We start from the raw sequence: 22,922 nt of genomic DNA, 5'->3' as shown, positions 1-22,922 counted from the left end.
CATAATTGATTGCTCCCTTATGCCTCCTCACCTAAAAAAAAAAAAATACCACCCTTTAAAGCATTTTCTTGCAGCAGCAAGTATATTTCTTATTTAAGCGCTCCTTAATCTCATCTTGCTGCTGGCAAATTAATAACTCTGTAGCTATCGAGCAGTTAAACCACCCTTATCTTTTGTTACTAAGCGCGACAACGATTTAGGCGAGCTCGGCTCGCAGGGCCACACACAGCCCGCGGGCGGGGCGCCCGCTCCGCCCACAACAAAGATGGCCTCCGGAGCACGGCCCGCGTCGCGAGCYGGCCCATACCCAAGATGTCCGCCGCGGCATCTCCGGCGCCGTGGCCTCGCTTTGCCCCAATGCAGCACGCCGCGTGGCGACTTCGCCGGGGGGGTGGGGCGCGGCGCCGGAAGGCCCGCCCCTGCCAGCGGCGCTCCAATGGCAGGCGGGCCCGGCGCGGGGCGGATCAGCTGACGGCTGGCAATGTCTGTTGACAGGAGCCGCCTCGGCCGCCGCGCTGGGCGTAAGGGCCGGCGCTGAGGGGAGGGCGCGGGGCCGGCGCGGGGGGAGCGGCGCCCTCGCCGGGGCGGAAAGTCGCGGGGGGAGGGAGGAAGGAGGCAGGGGGCGGAGGCGGCGGCCGGGCCCCCTCCCCGAGGCGGGCAGCGGCGCGGCGGGGGAGGGGAAGCACAAAGGGGCAGCCGGGGCGGCGCGCGGGGCCCGGCCCGGCCTCAGCCCCGGCCCCCGGAGCCGCCGCCGGGCGGGCGGGGGCGGCGCGGGGGAGGCCCCGCGGCCTGGTGTGATGGTGGGTGTCGCGGTCGCTTTGTCTCCGCCGCGCAGATGTGAGGCCGCATGGAGGGCTCGGGAGGCGGGGAGCGCGGCCGGGCGCCGCCGCCGCGGCCCTGGGGCCGGCTCACCCGGCTGGGCGCCGGCGAAGCGGAGCCGCGAGTGCTGCTGCTGAAGAGCGAATGGACCATCGGCCGCAGGAAAGGTGGGTCCGGGGGGCGGCGCGGCTTCCCCGGGCCTGGCGGCGGCCGCCTCGGCTCCGCCTGCGGCTCCTGCCCTTGGTGGGGGAGCAGCGGCGCTTCCCGGGGTCTCCTCGTGTTGGGCTTTAAAGAAGAGCTTAAGTCGGGGCTACCGGGTGAAGATGCCCGTGCAGCCCCGCGGGAACCGCCTGCACGGGAGCCCCTGGGGCTTCTGGCCGCACCAGTGTTGGAAGGGTTTCCGTGGGAGCGGCTGGAAGCCCCTGTGCCCCTCGTGTTATTGCTGCGGGCCCTTATTTTAAAGGAATTCCTACTGCTTAAACAGTCAGCGTGGAGTCTCTCCCCTTCTCTCTGCCCTGGCAGCGCCAGTCCTGAAGTTTCCTGTTTGTCAGTGTAAACTCTCTGACTCRCCCATCGCAGAATAAAGTCACAGTCTTCAGCAAACCCCTCATGCTGTGACTCTCCGAGCAGTACAGATAGCGTAGGAAAAAGCGTTCTGCCTGTTTACGTTTCATAATGTRTGCCAGATCACTTATCGTTCTATCTAAGCTGTAGGGGAACTCTTCAAAGTGAGATCCAGTTGGGGGTTATCTTGCAGAAGATAAACGTCTCCATGTTGATTTGCTTCCATAACTGTTTACTAGYGTTAATAAAATGAACAGGTACAAGAATGCCAAGCTCTGGCTCATAAATATTACTTTAAAAACCTCTACAAACCCTTGAAAGGCTTGTTTGGAGCACTGTGACCTCCCTGCTCCCTTGCTCAAGTCTGACAACTCCACGGAGCAGAATGGAAACGCTGGAGTCCTCCTGAGTAAAGTTTATCCTAGTCACTTCTGTCAGGCTTCCTGGAGTCACGGTCTGTGTGGCACCAGTTTATGCTTCAGGTGTTAATTGTCCTGGAATATTAGGAGTGGGATGGTAATAAACTGCCAACAACTGTGAGGTGGTGACTGCTGTATTGCTTGTGGATAAGACGTTGTTGTAAGCCAAGGTGTGATGTRCCTACAGTGTGAATAGGTGGAAGTGAATCATGTTTGTTAATTATAACTCTTCTAGAAGCAGATACTTTGAGTCATCTGTAAGAGAAATCAGTGTCTTACACAAGGAGCCCTGACCATGGCATTTGAGTGTTAAAGTGAAGGAAAAAATGTTAATTTTGCTCAGAGCCCAGGAATAATAGGAGGAAGGTCTCTACCATCTCAACATCATTATTATGTTTCTCTTGCATTTGCTCAAATCTTGATCTGTCCTGAGTTTTCAGTTTCCCTTCACCTGTAGTAACATAACAGTGGTGTTAATGGAGGTAAGGAGAACCTGTTATTTAAAAACAAGCAAACAGGACTTTGGTAGAGCAGTGAAACCCTTGTACTTCTCAGCAGCTGATTCCTACTACTTTCCCCCAGTGTATGATGAACCAGAAGTTCAATTCATAGAAACAGTGTTACAACTATGTGGAAAAAGAACTATATGAGCTTTAATGTATTTCTAGAATTTACATTGAACACTTCCCAAATATATTTGAATCTCTACCATTCTAGAGCAGAGGAACTGTAAGGACTGAAATTTGAAGAAAGAAACAGGGGGAAAAAAGGGCATGGGGAAGTAAAACATCCTGAAATGGCTGAAACAAACCTATGTCCATACATGGGACTATTTCACTGCTTGCATTTATATATCACACCCCAGACTCTGGTGCTCCCTATATACCAGTAGAAATTTTGAACTATTACAGATGTATATGAGTCGCTTTGTTGTGCATTTATAGCCAAGTAGAATRCTGATCTGTCTGTGTAATGTGTATTTTTAAGTGCACTGGAAAATCCACTTTCTTTTTAAGGTTGTGACTTATCTTTCCCTGGCAACAAGTTGGTGTCTGGAGATCACTGTAAAATCACAGTGGATGAAGAGTCTGGTCAAGTGTCATTGGAAGATACAAGGTTGGTTCTGCCATGAACTTCTATTCTTATCATATTAGTCTGCAAAGTATCACTTAGTCTGTTGTTCAAGGTATTAATGGTAAACACATTTTGCTTTGCTTCTGTCTCTTTTTTTTTTTTTTCTCATTTAGAATTTCTTTAGCACTTCCTAAATTGCTTTTTTTCCTCCTCAGAGAAATTCATAGTCTGCTTCCTGAAACATACCAATAAAGGGGAGCATGTGGTATTTCTCTAGCATATTTCTTTAGACTTGTGAACAAAAGCTGAGAAAATTTTCAGTGATGCTAGCATTGTTAAAAGCTCCTTTTACATATGAGTGTGCCTCATTTCAAACAGTCACAGGAGGAGGACAACATCTATGGTAATGATCCCAAAACATAATAGAGACATGAGTAAAAATCTCTGTGTACTTTATATGTTTTTGGGRTTCGAAACATCAGTGGTCTATATACTATGAGAACTGTAGTCCGTCAGCAGTTGTGGGCACTTCAGTTGGAGGTTAGATCCTATTCACCCAGTTGAATTTTTTWAAAAATTGCTATTTTATGACTATTGATATTTCAGTTTTGTGAGGGKTTTTTTTGTTTTGTTTAACTAGAAGGGTTACTTTCTTGTTTTCAGTGTTTCTGCATTTAAGGATATATTTAAAACTCTTATATAGAAATATTTAAGTACACGCATCACCGGGACTTGCTAGTTCTGCTAGTGTTAGTTAGTAAGCTAACATAGTAGAACTACTTTTAATTTATAAAGTTAATTACATGTTACTTCACACATTGAAGGCCTGCACTTTCTGTGCTAGGTGAGGTGGTTTCCTGTTGAGTTTGGAAGCACAAATAGCACTGCAGGGGGTGTGGGTGCATTCCAGTAGATTTTTGTTTGTTTTCTAGACTGATTTATTAAGTCTGAGATAGGAATTTGAAGAGGAGGGTATTTCTTGGATGGAGACTGTAACCCTCTTCAAATTTTCATCTGCTTCATTTTTGAAAGAGTTTTTGTCTAAGATTGCAGAAAGCTTCTGGTTTATTGCCTTTCAAGACCTCTGTGACATTTTAAAATACTTCAGTAAACCACATTTTTTTTTCTTTTTTCTGCCAGATTATTGCAGTCTGTAAAGAAACAAATACTTGTCTGCCAGCTACCCCCTTTCTTTATGCCTAGAAGGCATTTTACTCAAACACAGAGAAGAAATACATTGATACATAAAGAGGAAATTACATTTTGGATGTTTTTAAGGGTCTTGTGCCATAYCTACTGTTTCCTGTTCCAACTATCAGAATGCAATTAAGTATATTGTTCTGGTAGCTCACAGTTAGCATCAGATACCTTATATCCTTTCTTGTTTCAATTTATGACCTTTGCCACCTCGTTAGAGAGAATACCTTCTTGGTAACCTCCTCATAGCTGTTGAAAGGCTGCTATTAGGTTCCCTGCCCTCAAGCCTCCTCTTGCCAGGCAAGACAAGCCCCTTTCCCTCAGCCTCTGTCTTCTGGTCTTGTGCTCCAGCCCTCAGGCCGTTTTGGTGGTTGTCTGCTCAGCTTGCTCAAGTTTATCATCTTTCCTGTATCGGGTGATAGAAAACAGGATATAATATTTTTGATGTGTGTGCTAAGTAAAGGAGAATAATAATTGGTTCCCCTGATCATCAGAGTGCCCCCGTGTTGGTGCTGCTCGGAGCAGCCTTTCGTCACAGCCAGGTCCCACTGCTGACTCGTGCTTGGGCTCCTGTCCCCGGGACCCCAGCCAAGCCAGGGGGCTGTACTGTTGCAGACAGTTAGTCCATCCTCAGGCACAGGACTTGGCATTTGTCCTGTTTGAATGTTGTGAGATTCCTGTCAACCTTTCCCTGTATCTGTCCGGCTCCTTCTGAATGGCATCCCTGCTCTTGGCGTGTTGAATGCAGCCACTAGTGTCATCTACAAACCCAGTGAGGATGTATTTCTTCCTCCCCTCCAGGTCAYTGCTAAAGACAGTAAGGAGGCTAGATATACCTGGATCTCTGAAACTACTCCTAGTTTAATTCACGTGTGTTTCGTAGCATTAGTATAGACTAGGGTGGTGATGAAACWAACTAAAGGAATTGAGATGCAGAAGTTTCCTTGACTTTCCCTTTTTCTCTGCCTTCTTCCAAGGCAAGAAAGTGTAGCCAGCAGAAGGAGAACGAGCAGAGCTACATTTAATTTAATTTTCTACACGATGCATTTGCAGAAAGGTGGAAATTATTACTCTGCTAATGTAATAGAAGGGCTCCAGTCCTGTGCAATACTGTGAAGTAACTACTTATGGTTTGGCATTTTACCCTTCTGTGTATCTAACAAAAAAGGCTTAGGTTGTTATTGTGCTCTGCTTGCCTGAGGGTGAGTTGATACCAAGTGTGACGCTTGCCATTTTCTGAAGCAAGAGACTATCTGGAGTTGATCAGACTTCTCGCAGAAAGCTATTTACTCCCTTCTGGGACTTCTGATATTTGCTCTGAATATCAGCTGAGCTCCAAAAAATCAAGTAGGCTGAAAGAATAAGGTTTTTTGGATGTTTGAGTTGGCAATACTTGATGCCCAGAAAAATACTGCAGTGTCAGCTTTTTCTCCTGTGGAGTGGAAAGTAGTTCTGGAAACATTGCTGTGGTCAAGCTCAGATTTTTTTTTTCAATTTTTTTTTTTTTTTTTGATGAAATGGAATGCACCGAGGGAGGCACTTTGTAACAGCTGGAYTGAGTGGACTTTTTTCTGTATTGTGACTGAATTAAAATCATAAAACACACGTAGACAACCAACACTGGTTCTTATCTCCTTGTTGGCGTAATGAGTTCGTGGTTCTAGTTTGGAAAGAAGTGCCGTAAGTGGCAAGTGAAAAGAAGTGCTTAGAGAACTTAAAATTGAATAAAGAGAAGTTTAGAAGCAATTAAAAAAATGCAAATAGTTCAACAGGATATTCTACAAACACGCTTCTTTATTTTTCTGTTTTATTTTCCAAACCAAGCCCTAGTTCCTTGATCTGCTCGAAAGAAACTGTATTGTGCAAGCAGACCTAGCAGTGCTGAGCCAGTAGTTTGCTTGCCCTAAGTGAAAGCAGTTTTAAGTCTCTTCATTTTGAAAGAGAAATTTAAAATGCAACTGTATACAAGAGACTAAGATARTCATGTGAAAGACTACTGCATGTTCCCTTTCTGTAGATAAGTAYGAGATTGATCTTCAGTGCCAGTGGCACCTTTTTTTGCTACTAATATTTTTTCACCCTCCACCAGATGCACTGTTTTTGTGACCATTCAAAGAAGGGAGACTAATAAAATTCTGTAGCTTATTAGGATTCAAAACTTATTTAAGTTTACAATATGTTCAGGATAATGCACTCCTATAGCAGATAACTTCTGTGTCAATACTTCTACAAGTTTTAATGTAAGTTATGTTCTCTTCCTAAATAGACATTAGTAATTACTAAAAAGCAATAGATTTGCATTTTTCTAGGAAGGATATGAAAGCATCTTGCAATGCACAGATCATTTACGTGCTTCAAAGTAAGCCTGTTTCGAGTGGAGTGTAGCTGTAGCTCACCTCCAAAATAATACTGTCTAGTATCAATTCAGTATGATTTGAACCGATGAAAGGCACCCTTTGCAAAAGAATTCCCTTTGCTTTGCCATCTGAAAGGATCCTGAGCACTCTCAGTCATTGTTCTAAGTGATAATGTTTTGCTGATTCGCACTTCTTTAAAAATATCTTCCATCTTCGTTATGACTAGCAGCAATGTTTATTTTAAAACAAATATATTTTCCAACAGATTGAATAAAATCTTTTTTTCATCTTCATTGCTCAACTTCCCATGCTCTTGGATTYGTGTGACATCTACATTCTGCTGTTTCCCTAGTTCTTATGTCCTTTGGGATAGGCAATATATGTATGTCTAAGGTAAAAAGGCAAACTTTAAAGGWTTTTCTTATAAAAGAAACTTGAAGTTTCTTTCCTGGGGCAAAGACTGATGTGACCAAAAGATCTTCTTTGATGACTTTTTCTTTTTATGTCTTATTATTTATGTTAGATTAGTGATTTATCCGCATCTGTAGTGAAGTCATCATAGTGAAGTTGTACAGGGAAAAGCAAGAGCCAGTGTCTTGATCAAGAGTTGCTGTGGTTATTCAAGAGGTTTTACTTTTCCTTTTAACTTTGTAAATGCGGTGTTTTGTCTTTGTACAGTTGACCTTTTGAGACAGTTAAAATTCTTTTTTCTTTTACATATTATTTAATGACAAGATTTTTTTTTCCTCCCTCTGGGGCAAGCTGCTTTTAAAAAGATGACTAATGGTGAGAAGGGATGGTGCTTGTTTCTAAATAACCAACCCTCCCTCGCCTCTAGAGAGAAAGGGATTTCTTTGGGGAAGGCTGGGCTTTGTCCTCGAAAATTATGGTGGCCTCCAGGAGGTGGCAGCAGAGATTTGCTGTCATTTCGTGCAGAAGCTTGATTTGCTGCGAGGAAAAAGCAGGTTTGCTGTTCTTTCATATTTGGTATTAATTGCTGAGGTTTTGAATGGCAGGAGTCTGAAATTCTAGAAGGCTGCAGCCCTGAAAGAGGCTTATTGCAACTGAGCTGAAATTATTGAGTACAGGAATAACTTGATTTGTTTATAAAACACTCATAGCTTGTGTATAAAATGTCACCCATAGTGAAGGGGCAAAGATAGCATTAATCAGCAGGGCACTGCATTTAGTTGTTCCTTTAATTTGTTTTCTTCCATGAATTTTACAGCTTTAATCTGTATAAAAATAATTCTTTTCAACTTATGTTTTTTAATATTTACATGTGAAAAAATATTTTTCCACCTTCTTGGTGTTCTGAATTTCAGACAGTCTAGCCATGGAGTATTAATTTTTCCCTGTTTGAAGCAAGAGGGGAGAAAAGTGAACACTATTGTAGATGTCCTGACTGTACAAGAGAGGTTCCTTTGTCCCAGAATGTGTTAGGAGACTCCTAGAGTTAACTAAGAAACATAACCTAGAACTTTTGAAATAGAATGCCTGTTGTTCTTACTGTTTTTCATTTAATTTCAGTTATTCGGCATAAATGGTCATCTAATTGTTTTGACACATTCTAAACTACAGCTCTGCAGTTTAGTCTTTTGACTAGATTTTTTGTTTGTTTATTACTGTTTGTTTATTACTGTGATCGTGGCTTATATGATTTTTAAGAACTAACAATTTTCTTTGTTAAAAGTAGCTTTTTTTTTTTTCCCTCCTTTCCTTCTAGGTAGTTATGAAGACATATAKGCTAAATCATCTTTCTTTCCCTTTACAGTACTAATGGAACAATAATTAATAAACTGAAAGTGGTTAAGAAGCAGACGTACCCTTTACAGACTGGAGATGTGATCTATGTTGTTTACAGAAAAAATGAGCCAGAGAACAGTAAGTAAATGATATTTTTTTTTATGGCATACTTAGTCATTTTTGAGTCATGARAGAAAAGGAATATCAGTACAATTGAAACAGAATTACTCAGTTTTAACAGAAATAACTTGTTGAAGTGTAAAAACAAGTCTCTGCAGAAAAAGGTCATGGACATGCCCATTTTCACATGAACACGTCTAAGCAACTGTCTGAAATATGTATCTSCCTATAGAAGTTACTTTGGAAGAAATATTTCTTGGAATTGTATCTAATAAGGCCCCGACTATATTCACCCAATACTTCCTTTAGAAGTTGAATTTAAGAGTTGTTAAGTGATACTTTGTGTTAAATTTAAAGAATTTCTGACACCAGAAGGCTGCAAAAGCAGTCTTAAAAATGTCAAATTGGGTGAAGAAAGTGCTATGATAAAAACTAGAATAAGAAATCATGGAAGAATAATATGGTAGTGGGGCCTTTTTAAAGACAAATCATGTTTCACAGAGTCTGCTTTAATTTGTTTCAGGAATCACCGAGTACATGGAAAAGGATGATGCAATGACATAGCACACTTAGGTTTCAAAAAGTTCTAATGGGATCTTTCCTCAAAGACTGAGCTATTGTTAACTAGGAGTTAGGGTACTTCTGTGTATTAATAACTGGATAGAATTCATGGGCTAGGATTTTAGTTACAAATGCTGTATTGTTGTTAATTTTCTTCAATTGTAAAAGATTCCATGAATTATCTGTGGTGGTATCTGTATTCAAGATGCCCTAAGAAATAGCAAGTTAGGGGTATTTTTGGAACTGCATTAGGTTGAAATATGGTGGAGAAGGAGCTATCCATTTTGTTTTATTAATAGATAATAAATTAGTTTCTGGGTGAAATATGTAACATGTCTTAATTTGTATTTTGAGATTTCAGGTATCTCCCAAAGACATCTAAATAAATTGACTGAAAAGTTGAAGTGAGCTTAGAAAAAATAAGCTGCTTCCAAAAGTTTTCATTAAAGTGTCAGTAAAAATATTCACAGTTTGTTCTGACACAGAGCAGATTTTAGGTTTAAGAAATGATTAAGCCTCTAATACCATGGCTGGCACAAGTTAAACTTTGCACAAAGGCTTCTCTGCCTGGCTTCCTGAGATGAAAAGATCTTGCTGTGCTCTTTCTAATTGCCTCCTAAGTAGGACTATTAGCATTAAATATGGAGGTGATCTCTCATTTGCCTCTTCTGTTAGACATGGGGAAAATGGACATTTGTCAACAGAATTTGTTTGTGTTATGGACACTGAAGTTAGTTCATTTTTGCTTTAAATTTTTGATCAATCTCTTTTGTCATCTCTTTCAGATGTTGCTTATCTCTATGAATCCTTAAACACACAACATGATGCAACTCAAGAACCAGTAGGTAAGGAAGTAATTCAAGAATCAAGAAGAGGAACCAAACTCTAGYGATTACTGTAACCCTTTTGAAAGAGTTTGGTCCTCTGGAATTTTGAGAGAAGCTTCATTTAAAACCACAATGTGGTGATTGTCACACAGATTTTTCTTCTTTCTTTTATTTTCCCTTAAATATAGAAGTTAATGTAGAAAACCTATGCCATGTGACCAAAGATACCTCAAGTACAGGAAGAAATAATGATGAGACCCAAATTACCTCCTCACCGTCAGCTACTCAGTCTTGCTATGAGGAACCACAGCCATCTACTTCTACATCTAACCTCTTTAATGCTTCTACCTCTCTTACTGAGTCTGCATYTGTTGGGCAGGATAATCCTTCGACATCTGGTAAGAGTCATGTCACGTTCCATCAGCTGTTACCCCAACGTTGAATTTAAACAGATTAGTCGCCTACCTCTGTCAGGTCTTCATTTATCKTCTCAAGTCCTAGTGAAAGGAACAGGTGGACATGTGTATTTAACTTCCTCTATTAGCGTACAAGATAAAGCCTGGTGAATGAGTAAAACAATTTCAAGAATTGTTTATGGTCAGGGAGGTAGGAAATACATGTGTTCAGAACTGTTCAGTCTTTACACTGTATCTTGGTAATGAGAACCCACCAGTGAAAGCTTAGAACTGATATGGCTTCTGTAGCAGAATAACTGGATATGAATGTTTGCACTCATGCGGTAGCTCTGCTGAGAAACTGTTTAATTGTCACTTRCTACTGCTGAATTGCTGGTCCTCCTTCCCTTGCTTAGAGTTTCAAGCCAAAAGGTATCACATGGAACCCCAGTCTTGTATGTCCTGTGTAATATCAGCAAGTATACGAGCCAAATGCTGCATAATTCTTGCAATAGAACGGCAGCCAGAACAGTTATCTGGAAAATGGAATTGTCAGCATTTCATTGGAAATTTCCCACATGCTCCTCTGAAAACGAAAATTTGTGCTTGAGTTGACATTCAAGCATCACAGGCTGTCTGTTGTTCTCCTGACTTGTGTGTGTGATCAAGATTGTATAAATCTCCTGCCTGACACTGTTGTCAGCAAGACCTGATGTGGATAATAGTCTTATGAAAAAAAACAGTCTATATTTTAAGTAGGAACGAAAATTTTAAATAGGGTGACATTGGTGTGTGTGCCACATTGGGATTTGAGTTGCTGCTCTTTTTATAAGCCCCATAACTGTATGCAATTATGATAATCTTTTCTGCTTTTATTTTGCAGGATCACAGTCCTCAGTTTTCACTCCTGTGCCTGCTTTCTCCATCTTAGAATCTGTATGTCTAAGAACAATACATGATGAACACAAAAAGCTGGATATGAGCACTGAAACTTCTACAATCACTTCAGAATTTGGTGACAAAGAAAGAACAGAATCAGATTTGCAAAGGACAGAAGAGGAAGAGAAGGAGGAAGATTTGGAACCTGTTAAGAAGAAACTAAGAGGAGGCTAGTATACTACAATACTCAGCAGCCTACTGTGTAGTCTTTTATTTATTATATATAATATATATTATATATATATGTTATAATRTTTGAATAAAGCAAGCATAAGGGTCTGTGCTCAATTTACATTATTAAGATGAAATTAAATTTGCCAAACCTAGAAGGGCTTTAAAGGCTGTGTTCATTTTGGATAGGTAATTCCAAACTCAGATCAGCTGTTGCCAATCCTGTCTGGATTTGTTTCTTGCTGCTTCTTTACTTGATTCCTGGTCTAGTGAAAATGATGACTTCAGTAGCAAAAACTTATATGAGCACAGCCTTTAGCAAATCTCTTACCAGTGAACCATGTAACTTTCAGGTTGTTTCTTAACACTTGCAAAAAATTCCCACCTTTGAGAGCTATAATCAGTGGGATATTCTGCCTTTATAGATGAAGATGATTGTCCAAATCTTCCAGCAGCAGCACCAAGTGAATGTATCATTAAAATTGGCTCTGAAGATGCAAAAACATCAAATGTAAAACCAGATAAGATGGAAGAAACATTAACTTGCATTATATGCCAAGAACTCCTGCATGATTGTGTAAGGTATGTATGGCTGACAAAAGCTGTGATCATGTGAGAAAAACATAAGTTGAAAGACAGGTGTTTGAGGAGGAGTCCAGAAGAATCTGTGTTTTCACAAGTCGCGCAGAGCTTTTCTTTTTGTTTATTTTTTCTGTTCAATCCATATGGACAGAATCAGTTGGATGCATCACAGCTGCATCCTAATTATATAAGCACACAATAAATATGAAAGATTCGCATTTTGACTCCAYTTATTTCACTGATTTCATGTTTATATTCCAGCCTGCAGCCTTGTATGCATACTTTCTGTGCCGCCTGCTACTCAGGATGGATGGAAAGATCTTCTCTCTGTCCAACTTGTCGTTGTCCAGTAGAACGTATTTGTAAAAACCATATCTTGAACAACCTGGTTGAAGCTTATCTAATTCAGCATCCAGGCAAGTTGAGCAGTGTATATAACAGAAGCTGATGCATTTCAGACATTAGCTGTGCAACTGATGTATGTGAGAAAACTGTTGTGTATTAAGCCTCTATATGCATTTGAATACCGTGATGTCTTCTCTAACATAGCTGTAAAAAACACAAGCTCTTATGTTTAATGTGACGTAATAACTAGTAATGTTTCAAATACTGGATGAGAATTGAAGGTGATTTAATACTGTAACTGAGCACTCTAAGAATTCTTAATTTTATTTTGTGGCTTAGTCATGAAGATGTCCATATTAACAAACAAGAGAAACTGATTGGGTTGCCTAAACTCAGACACTTCTGAAAAATATCCTGAAATATAACTCTGATCTTAATCAGAGTTTAAATAACTCTGATATTTAAAAATAAGTTTGATCATCATGAAAACAGTAATTTTAAACATATTGGTAAGTGTAGTGTCATCATGATCTTTCCTTAGGAGAACGGATGCAATGAATCATTTTCTCTTGATTTTTTTGAGTTTGGTTCTCTTGCAGATAAATGTCGTAATGAGGATGATGTGCGTAGCATGGATGCTAGAAACAAAATTACTCAAGATATGTTGCAACCTAAGGTGCGGAGATCATTTTCAGATGAGGAAGGAAGTTCTGAGGACCTCTTGGAACTGTCAGATGTTGATAGTGAATCTTCAGATATCAGGTATATTCTTTTAAGTTTGTGCACTGCAAACATTTCTTCATGTTTGAATGCCTGAGATCACAAACTAGGGTAGTTTCATAAACATGATTTTTGTATTCCATATATGTGATTGCGGTTCATATTTCCCTGATAGTTATGAGAATTAATCTTATTTTCATTTTCAAGTAAGTTCATTCTTGCCAGTAACTACCTTGGCAATTGTACTGGCCTTGAGCAGTCAACAAAAAACGGAAATTAGAACTCCTGAGAAGTGCAGCAAGATTCATTTTAAGACCAAGAGCTCTATCCTCAACTGTACAACAGCTTCACATGAGATGCATGAAATTACTTTTTATGGCTGTTGTCCTAGAGACAACAGTTTCTTTGGCCAAGATTTTTGGCATGAATTAAAGCAGTCCATGACCTTAAGAGTGCTGCTGCAGTGATCATGCTAATGTGTCTGGCATGCTGTTCTCGCCAGATGTGTGCTCTTGAAGCAGCCAGTGCTTTACTGAGGGATTCCCAGACACCAAAATAGCTTTGCTTCAACAGCAAAAMCTTTTTGCTTTGTATCTAGAGAGGAACAGGAAAAAAAAAAGGGGGGGGGGGGCTTTTATTGGTTGTGACTGTGGCAAACTTCTTAAAATTCTGTGTTATTGTGTTATATRCACTTCCAAATATTACTGAATGAAGAAATACAAAATTTAAACTTCAGGAGTAGGATTGACCTTCTTTAGCATAGGTTGTCAAGTTATAGTTGCATTTATTGAGCAGTGTTTGCTATGACTTTATTCTTTCAGCCAGCCATATATAGTTTGCAGACAGTGCCCAGGCTATAGACGACATTCTGTTCCAGCTCTTCCTGGCCCAGGCCAAGAGACGGAGGCCGGAGGAATGCAGGCCCTGGGAGATGCACCATCTACGTCTGCCAACTTCCCTGCAGGTTAGTGTCAGTATAAAACTCAAAACAATTGTTGTGAACTGAGCTCAGTTTTGTAGCATTATGTGAGAATCACCACTTCACATAAAAGTCTTTGCAAATATCTGACAATTCAGCAGTGGCTTTTTCAAAATAKCTGGTAGCTCGTAAACTGTTTTATATGTTCAAATGCTTTACATGCACGCATGCTTTTCACACACTTTTTTTTTTTGCTCTTTTATAGAGTTTTTGTAAAAGGTCTGTTGCTTGTGTGTTGCTTTCTGATTTTTATGTTGATAATATTCACATTGATTCACCTCATCTCCTGTGGGTTTTTTTTGCCATTTAGCTGTCCAGGAATATGTGTGCCCTGCTCAAGGAAGCCATGTAATATGTACCTGCTGCTTTCAGCCAATGCCTGACCGAAGAGCAGAGCGTGAACAGAATCCTCATGTTGCTCCTCAACAATGTGTGTATATTTGTTTTATTTCTTTTTAACCATGACTATACAAATATGTCTTTCCTTATTTTTAACTAAATTTATGTTTATTTTGAAGAGTATTCTTTGCCTAGATATTATTTGTTTGGACAATTGTGGTCACAGCAAAAAAAGATTCTTCCTTTATAGAATTTGATTTTTACCTCTAGAATCTATTTTAAATGAGAAAGCTCTATTTTGTGCGKTTTTTTTTGTTTGGTTGKTTTTTTTATTAGCTAGTTTAGCAAWACTCTATTATTACTGCTTTACAAGAGTATTAACTGTTGAGTTATGTTACGCTGTGTTTTGGTGCTTACAGTCTTTTTCTGTTATTTACAGGCACAGTTTGTCTGCAACCCTTCTGCCACTTATACTGGGGCTGCACTCGGATGGCCTGCTTTGGCTGTCTGGCACCATTCTGTGGTAATGTGCAATGATCTGCTTCTTCTGAACATGCTCACTTTGCACTATTATCTGTCTGTCTTGAACTTTAGATAATTTAAGAAATATAGTAATTGACTTTGTAGTGCAATCATTCCCTGTAGGCAAAGGGAATAAAGTCCTCTCAATCTGTATCCTCACATTGCAAATATAACTAACCCTTGAAAGGTGTATGTCTTAGATGTGAGAGGCCTTAACTTTTTGTCATCATATKAAGCTTGAGAACTTCACTTGATGAGCATGATGCTTTCTGTATTAAGAAGAATCGGGATATATTTCAGGCCAGTAGTGAAATGATATAAACCGTTGCAAGAAAACTGAACATTTGATGCTATCTGATTCAAAGAGAACTTTTTTTCTTAAATTTATAGACTGCTTAAGCTTTTAGATATATTTAAAAATAAGCTAGAACAATTGGAAAAAAATAGCTGCATTATGGAGCTAATGGAATATCCYTTAACAGCACTGTTACTCTGTGCAGATAAGTAGTTGGGATTGTGTCCTATGAGTGAAACTGTAAAACTTAATTGTTGTGAGTTCCACTGGAAGTTACGTATCATGTATGTGTTTTAATGCAGTCGTGTACGTGGTGCTCACATGAGTCTGTGTGCRTTCTTTCAGGAGATAGGTAAAGCTCTGTAGAAAATGCATAAAGGCCAGCTGGTTTGGGGAAGAAGTAGTAACTTCTTTTTTTCTCTCCTGAATAGAAATAAATCTTGGTGACAAGTGTTTAGATGGAGTCCTAAACAACAACCACTACGAGTCAGATATCCTAAAGGTATGGATAAAAATCATTATGTGTGATACGTAGTGTTTAAGAATAACTAACTYATGAAATTATAGTGATGTACTGCCTAAGTGTTACAGTGACAGCATTGTGTCGCTTGCARCACCTGGCTTCTAAAAAGGGAATCAGATGAGCAATGAATGCTCCGCTGGGCCAAGGTTATAGWTAGTGTGGCTAGACTGGAAATATATATTGAATTATTTTGGGATAATTGTATGGATCATCTAGTCTCCATATGGAGAGGGCATTATTCTAGAGATGCATTCTGATTAGCATCAGAATCATCTGAACAAAAGATTCTAAATCCTAGGTTTTATTGGTGATCTAAAAGTATCTTACTAATTAAATAAAGAAATGATATTTCCTTTTTGTGATCAGCATCATTCCATTTTGTAATACTAGCTRCGCAGGTTTAATAAAATCTGAGGGAGAAGAGTTTGTCTTCTCTTAATGGTGTATTTTTTTTTCTCACTTAAGCACTTAAATTGCTTTATTTCAGGATTACCTGGCATCCAGGGGTCTGACATGGAAAAATATGTTAAATGAAAGTCTGTTAGCTCTTCAAAGAGGAGTTTTTATGCTGTCAGGTACGTCCATTCTGTATTATGTTCATTTTTGTCTCTCTTTAGTTATATATAAATCTTTATAAAGAGGTTTGAAGTTGTTCATACATAACCAGAGCTGACTTCTTATGCTTTCTACTGATGATATGTAAAAAATGKCTTTCTCCGCAGATTACAGAATTACTGGGAACACGGTGCTTTGCTACTGTTGTGGCCTTCGCAGCTTTCGAGAGCTTGCCTACCAGTACAGGCAGAATATTCCTGTTGCTGAATTACCAGGTGGTCAATTGTTTTTCTTTATACAGTAAGGAAAAACAGCTTTATCTTATGTCTTGTATTTCAAGCCTTAGATTTTAAATAACGGATGCTACTTTTTTTTTTTATTTTCCTTTGAATCACTATTTTTTTTTAATATGGAAGATTATGCGTTTCCTGAACATGTTTTACCACCTCTCAGCTAGAAGAAACAGTCTACATCTCCTTATTTAATCATTTCTACAATAAATGTAGTGCTTCATTTGTTTGTTTTGTAGTGACTGTCACATCACGTCCTGATTGCTACTGGGGGCGCAACTGTCGGACTCAGGTCAAAGCACATCATGCCATGTAAGCTGTAAAATTTAGAACTTCTTTTATGTTTTTAAAGAAAATGCACACCAAGAACTTTAAAGTACTTAACGTTCCCAAAATCCATGGATACAAAAGTAGTTGTGAAACTGCAGCTCAAAACTCAAGGAGGAGGAATSCTGCTGCAGCACAAGCAAAATTTGATGAGCTCTGGGTAACTTTGAAGTGAGCCCTTTGCAAGTGTCAAAAGAGTACAGTAGCACTTGTAAGTTGTTGTAACCCATGGCAGATACTTCTTGATTCTTGTTTTCCAAGCCTGCCTCCCTGCCCCTTAATTCCTGGTCTTTTCCCCCTGAAGCAGCTCTTATTTGCTTATGTCTGGGTGCCTCTTAAGTACACTGTAAGTACAATAATTAGCCCTGTGCTATTTCCTTTTGAAGTTCTGGGAGAGACTCCTCTAGGAAAGTGCAACAGACCTTGAAAGGGTAAATTGGTGGGAATAATTTGCAGCAAAAGAAGCAGAAGAGCTTGGAACACACAGTGTTAGGAACCTGGTGTGACTTAGGCGTTGTTGTTGCAAATTAGTAGCTAGTGAAAATGAAGTTCTGAGCCTGAAAAGATGAGCTTAACTCTCACTTTTCTAGTGGTCATATATGATTAGTGGCACTGGATAGTTTTAAAGTTTTTGAAATCAGGAATTAGTTTGCCATTTTGTCCGCTAACTACTATAGCGTGAAGCCATACGAATGTAAGGTGCTTTTTTGGTATCGCTGAGGATGAATGAAGTTAGTCCTTTTAGGKTATCTGGACATGCACTGAAAATGTGCATCTAAAAAGCGAAGGTATTTTCCTCTAAATTTGCAGTGCCATACCTGACTGAGCTGTTATACCTTACTGAGAAATTGCTTTAGTGAATAGAAAGTTCTGCACTACCTCTCTAATGCTGCAATGAACACATGCAGCATAATTCCTTTTTTATTTTTCTGTACTGTGAGTTGGAAATAACTGGCCTTTAAAGTTAGTGCACGCAGGTCATAAGACTTTCAAAAGATTCATCCCCAGTTTATTAAAACTGCAGAGGATTTTGCCAACTATCTTTCAAAACTAATTTGGAATTTAAGTTGCAGGTATAATTCAAAGCAATTAATCTGTAAATTCAGGGTAGTGTTGTCTGCCCAAAGAATATTTTATTTTTAGATAGCAGAGAGTTAATTCTGCATGAAAGCATGTACCAATATTCTTTGTTCATATCGGATAATTCTTTTGCCATCTAGAATGGGAAAGATGCAAGGCTTTTTGGTATATTTTTTTCCTCAAGCATTTTCTATTTCTGGTACTTACTGGCTGCTGTTGTTAGTTCCAAAAATCCATAAAACCAAAAAATGCTGTTGGATCTCTTCTAGATAATCATTGCTCTTTTTTTTTTTTTTTTTTTTTTTTTTTTTTTTTTTTTTCTAAACTTTCTGTTAAGAAATTTTGTTGCATAAGCAGGATTTCTTTCTAATCTTTTGTCTGATTTGGTAAGAGGACTAAAATTCATGATCTCGTTTGTGTCATCTCTTCCACATGTATATATACAGGCACATACTCAATACGCCAGTTCTTAACTTGTGTTTCAGTTATGGTTTAAGAGGTAAGAAAAAGAATGAAGAATGAGTGGAGAGAAGTTTTTAAGAATTAGAAGTGCTTTTTACATAATCTTGTGTTACCTATTTAATTCTTGCCATTCCCATAGAACATGATTAATAGAAAATCAGGAAAAACCTTAACTGTCCTTTATCCTTCTTCTGGAAGAAGAGTCCAAGCCTGTGAAAGGACATATTTATACTGAAATGTGTTTGTTAGCCTGGTTAATACTAGTTTCGAGTGACTTGTATAATGCTGATTACAAAAAGTGACTAATGTGTCTCAGGGCAAAATTTAATTCTCTGATGTCCTGTTTTAATTGCATTCTGGATGTGAGGTATGTAGAAGCATAAAGGAAGGCTTAATAATAGGTTTCTGTGTGCATAATATCACTAACAAGGGTTAGGCAGGAGAGATGCTGAAAATCCTGTTATAGATAACCTTGTGGTAAATTTCAGCCTAAACAGGTTCTGAAAAACAGATATGTTATCATGTAAATGTTCTGCTTTAACATTTAAAATACCTCTGTGTTATGTGACTTCTGAGAACTTTGTTACATTTTAATACTTTTTTCTTTTTTTTTTTCCACCAGGAAATTCAATCACATCTGTGAACAAACACGATTCAAGAACTGAACACTTGCAGTCTGTAAAGAGAGGGCAAAACCCAATAACACTGCTTGTACAGTTTAAGGTTTCAGGGGATCTTTTCAAATTCCCCGTAGCAGGGAATCAATAACTCTTGCATCAGATAATCTGATGTGAACTTTTTAATTTGTAGACTTTTACAGCTGTATGTGAGTAAGGTAGGTTTTTGGTTTTGTTTTCAAGAAAGTCCAGCACGCATTGCATTCCATCCTCGTGACTACAGTGTTCCTGTATCACTGCAGTGAAGAAGAATAACAAACAAAAATCACACACGCAAACACAGTCACGCACACAAAAACCAGCCATATCTTGGGAAGACCTAAGAATAAGGAGTGTATTTGCACTACTTGTGGAGAAACTAAGAAAAATCCTTAGACTTAAAATAGAAATGTTTTGTATAAGTAACTGATGGATGTTTCAAGAGCCATTAATATTTAAGAAGGAAATTGTCAGTGTATATTCATAACTGCTTTTTGCTCTAGTCTGTTATTTTTGTCACTACTCATTCCATTTAAACAGCAAACACATTAATCTTTTCTTTATAAAAGTTTTTTTTTCTTTTTCCGTCCATTTAACAGCTGTTTCAGCTTAAAGCTGCCATATGTGCAGTGTTACAGTGGAAGAATACAGTTTCTTTTCTTAGATTAGTGGTGTTGATGTTTATATTCATGTTAAATTACAGAAATAATTGCACAAAATTTGAAAATCACCTTTAAAGTTGCGGTAATACTTGAAGCAGAACAGACTTCTGCTAATATTACTTCTGTAGTATTTTATATCAGAAGACCAAACAGTGCTTTTGACATAGAGCAGCCAGTAAGACACACTGGTTCATTTTTTTGTATTTTTTTTTCCTTTGATATTGTATGCTAAATATGTACCTCTGCCATGCAGCTGTTCCCTAGCATGCGTACACTGGTGAAAATGYAGAAAAAGCTATATTTAAAACAGAATGTAGCAGCTTTACTGAAAAGAACCATCTTACCGAAAATAAGTCAATCTGGACAAACTGTAGCAACACTGAGACATTTTTGGCTAGGGCTGATGAGGGAGAACACTGGTGTCACTRGTATTAAAAACAAAAGACAACACCATAAAACCAGATTTTATTCCCATACCTTTTGCTGAGCTCATTTAAGAAAATACCCAAGCATCATTTTAAAAGTGCGGTCTGATCTGTTTCATAATAGTCTGATAGTTAATGTTCACTCGCTTGACTGGGACCAATTTTTCTTCATTGTTRTACCTAGAAGAGTGTAAAAGAATGAGAAGAAAGCATACAAAGTTACCTCTGTAGATAACATGTTGTTTTTAAGTATGCCTTACTTTGTGAACAAGATTTAGACTTCAATATTAAAAAGTGTACACACAATATTATGTGTTTATAATGGAGCACAAATGATGCAGCACACGGTGTCTACTGGTTTCAGTGAACTAAACAGCTATTTCCAGTAATACACATGTTAATATGAATGCTGATTAGAATGATGCATTTCTCTTTAGATTTTTATTTTCTAAAATAGCTGCCACAAGGATGGGTCTGTTGACCGTGCCCGTATGCTATTAAAAGTACACTTTGGTGTGGACTTCTCTTCCTAATCTCTGGGCATTTTCTCCTGTAAGTAGGATTGACATTGGAGCTGGAATAATACTTGAAACTTCTTTTAAAAACAACATTTTGTTTCTGTCTTTTACTGCTATTAACAATGTTCTGTTACTTCTGTATTTGTATTTTTGTGTTTAGGTTTTTTTTTTAATGATATTGTATCTTCTCAGGACAACCATTCCCAGCTGTTTTTGATCTCATTTTCATCTCTGGCTGTGCATGTAGCAAATTGAGTGCAGTTGTGGAGACTGAGCCTTTGCACATTATATGCAGAAATGTGCTTTGCATTCTCACTCACCACTTCCCACACCCCAGATGGGCTTTCAGCATAGACTTGTCACTGTGCTAGTGTTCAAGCCTCCTATGTGCTGAATTTCTTTTTGTTGGTCAAGAATAATATGTCTACAGTACTATGTACAACCTCGCTTGCACTTACTCAAGTTATGTTTGTATAGGGATGTATTATGTGACTTAAAAATGGAAAAAAATAATTAATGTACTTAACATCTAAACTACCTGTGCAGTAGAGGTTCTTCAAATTCCTTTTATAAAACCCTTTTACCTGTTACAGATAATTAATCTGCCTTTCTATGCATATAGGGTTGCGGTAGTGCAATGGAATGAAGGGATTTTTTTTTTTTTTGGTCATTTATATTGTACCAGGAAGAGATGAGAAATTAACTTGCAGATGGGGAGGGTGAATAAATCCTGATCTTTATATGCTCTTAAGTAAGTAAGAGTATCTTTCATGGGTATTACATACTCTATACATTAGACCTTTTTAAATGTATGGTTGCCAGGTGATAGTTAATGTGATAAATGTATGAACTATGCTTGGTGTAATTGTTTAAATACTGTAAAGGTGCAGCATATTTTTAACCTGTTTAAAGCACACCCCCACCTTCTTCATAAGAGATATTTGGAAGCTGAGCATGAAATGTGGTAGAATAGATGTTGTAAAAACCAGAGTGATTATGATAGGGTTTGATGTTGTGGTGAATCAGGTATATAGTCCCTCTCTTTGAGAAAGTTCTTTTATAAAGAAGGTGGAGCGTAGTTCTTCCAGTTCTCTTTGTGATTTATTTTTTTTCTTGAACTAAGAAGTTATTAATTAAAAAAGAAAAAAGAAAAAGCTCTTCACTGATGTTGTCTTTTCTCCTGTGGTATATCCTCTCACCACAGGAAAGGTTGTATGTGACATTCTCTAATGCCGAGTTAAATTTTCAGATAATATTGGGATTTTACAGCTAAATACCATACTTGCAACTGTGAATGACAAGACTCTTGTCATACTATGGAATTGTCTCAGTTTTTCTCTACTAGTTTCGGATGATATCGGAAAAGATCATCAGCATCTCTACGGAATTTAAATCAAATGAATAATATAACATAAAAACTCTCCAGATAGAAATAGCTTCTGTAAATAAGAGCTTCAAAAGGCTAATTTAAAAAAAAAATACTTTTTTATTATTAAAAAAGGATAACATTTTAATTTCTTGCAATAGCAGGCTAGAAAAAGTGACTATCATATTGTGTTAAATTCTTTTTAGGTTATATATCTTCAGTGAGATGAATTGTATAAATTAGAGGATTTCAAATGGCTCCCATTAGAACTCTCTAGCAGAGAGTTAATTTGCCCYGGCTTAGTAAATGGGAAGATTTGTCCCAACCCTATTCTGTCTGAGTTTTGAGGTCAGTTATGCCACAGTTGATTAAAACTTTAAGTTGCAGATGAAGATTCTAGGCTGTTTTTGCACTGTTACCATTCTCACACTTTCGGTTTGAAATAGAGCTCTTTTAATATTATAGTTAATCCATACTGCTGTTCCTAAGCCAGCTGTCACTTGTTCTTCAAACTGCTTTGAAGAGAAATTCAAACTCACAGTAAAGTAATATAAAAACGAAAATACAATGTTGTTCATTGAGTTATAAAGACAAACCTTTAGACCTTTAAAATTGAAATGGTACTGGCTTGCTTTGCATTTGTATTGATGGATTTAAATGTTTTATAAACCATTATGTCACCAAATAGCTTGTAACTAACCTAATTTAGAAGGTTTATTTTGGTTTACACCATGTAATTGGGTCTGGCACAATTTAAGCTTCCTAGAGCTTACCCTCTTTTTTATCCTTTATGGAAGAAGTGCATGATTATGAGAAAAACAAAGCAGAGTTGGTCTTTTGCAAATGGAATAGTTGACAACATAGCAGCAGCAACAGTCAGTGCTAATCTGAGAGCCCTCATTGTGTTTCAAGTATTTGAATCAGCAGCTGTAGACGGTAATTTGTGTTTAAGCTCTAATACTGCCCTTCTTTGAATTTAATGGAAACTCTCACAATTTACACTCAGTCTTTAGCTAGTTTATTTTGCAAATAAAAGAATATTTATCTTGTAAGAATTTCTGTTCTTAAAATGATTTAGCCCACTGCA

At 38.3% G+C, this 22,922-nt stretch overlaps 1 protein-coding gene across 1 annotated transcript; it reads left to right on the top strand.

Annotated features, from left to right (window-relative positions):
- The first annotated feature begins 847 nt into the window (after positions 1-847).
- CHFR (checkpoint with forkhead and ring finger domains) lies at positions 848-21,126 on the top strand. The gene is made up of 17 exons (XM_026037785.1): positions 848-986; positions 2,819-2,918; positions 8,205-8,314; positions 9,643-9,702; positions 9,873-10,082; positions 10,963-11,187; positions 11,615-11,771; positions 12,033-12,187; positions 12,716-12,878; positions 13,658-13,800; positions 14,126-14,245; positions 14,594-14,677; positions 15,403-15,473; positions 15,982-16,069; positions 16,217-16,324; positions 16,579-16,651; positions 18,831-21,126. The coding sequence occupies exons 1-17, from the start codon at positions 848-850 to the stop codon at positions 18,871-18,873; spliced, it is 2,049 nt and encodes a 682-aa protein (XP_025893570.1). The 3' UTR covers positions 18,874-21,126.
- Positions 21,127-22,922: the final 1,796 nt, after the last annotated feature.

Source organism: Nothoprocta perdicaria, unplaced genomic scaffold (genome assembly GCF_003342845.1).
Source record: "Nothoprocta perdicaria isolate Ctin4 unplaced genomic scaffold, notPer1 scaffold_2, whole genome shotgun sequence".
NCBI lineage: Eukaryota > Metazoa > Chordata > Aves > Tinamiformes > Tinamidae > Nothoprocta > Nothoprocta perdicaria.
This window is presented reverse-complemented; position numbering and strand designations above follow the sequence as displayed.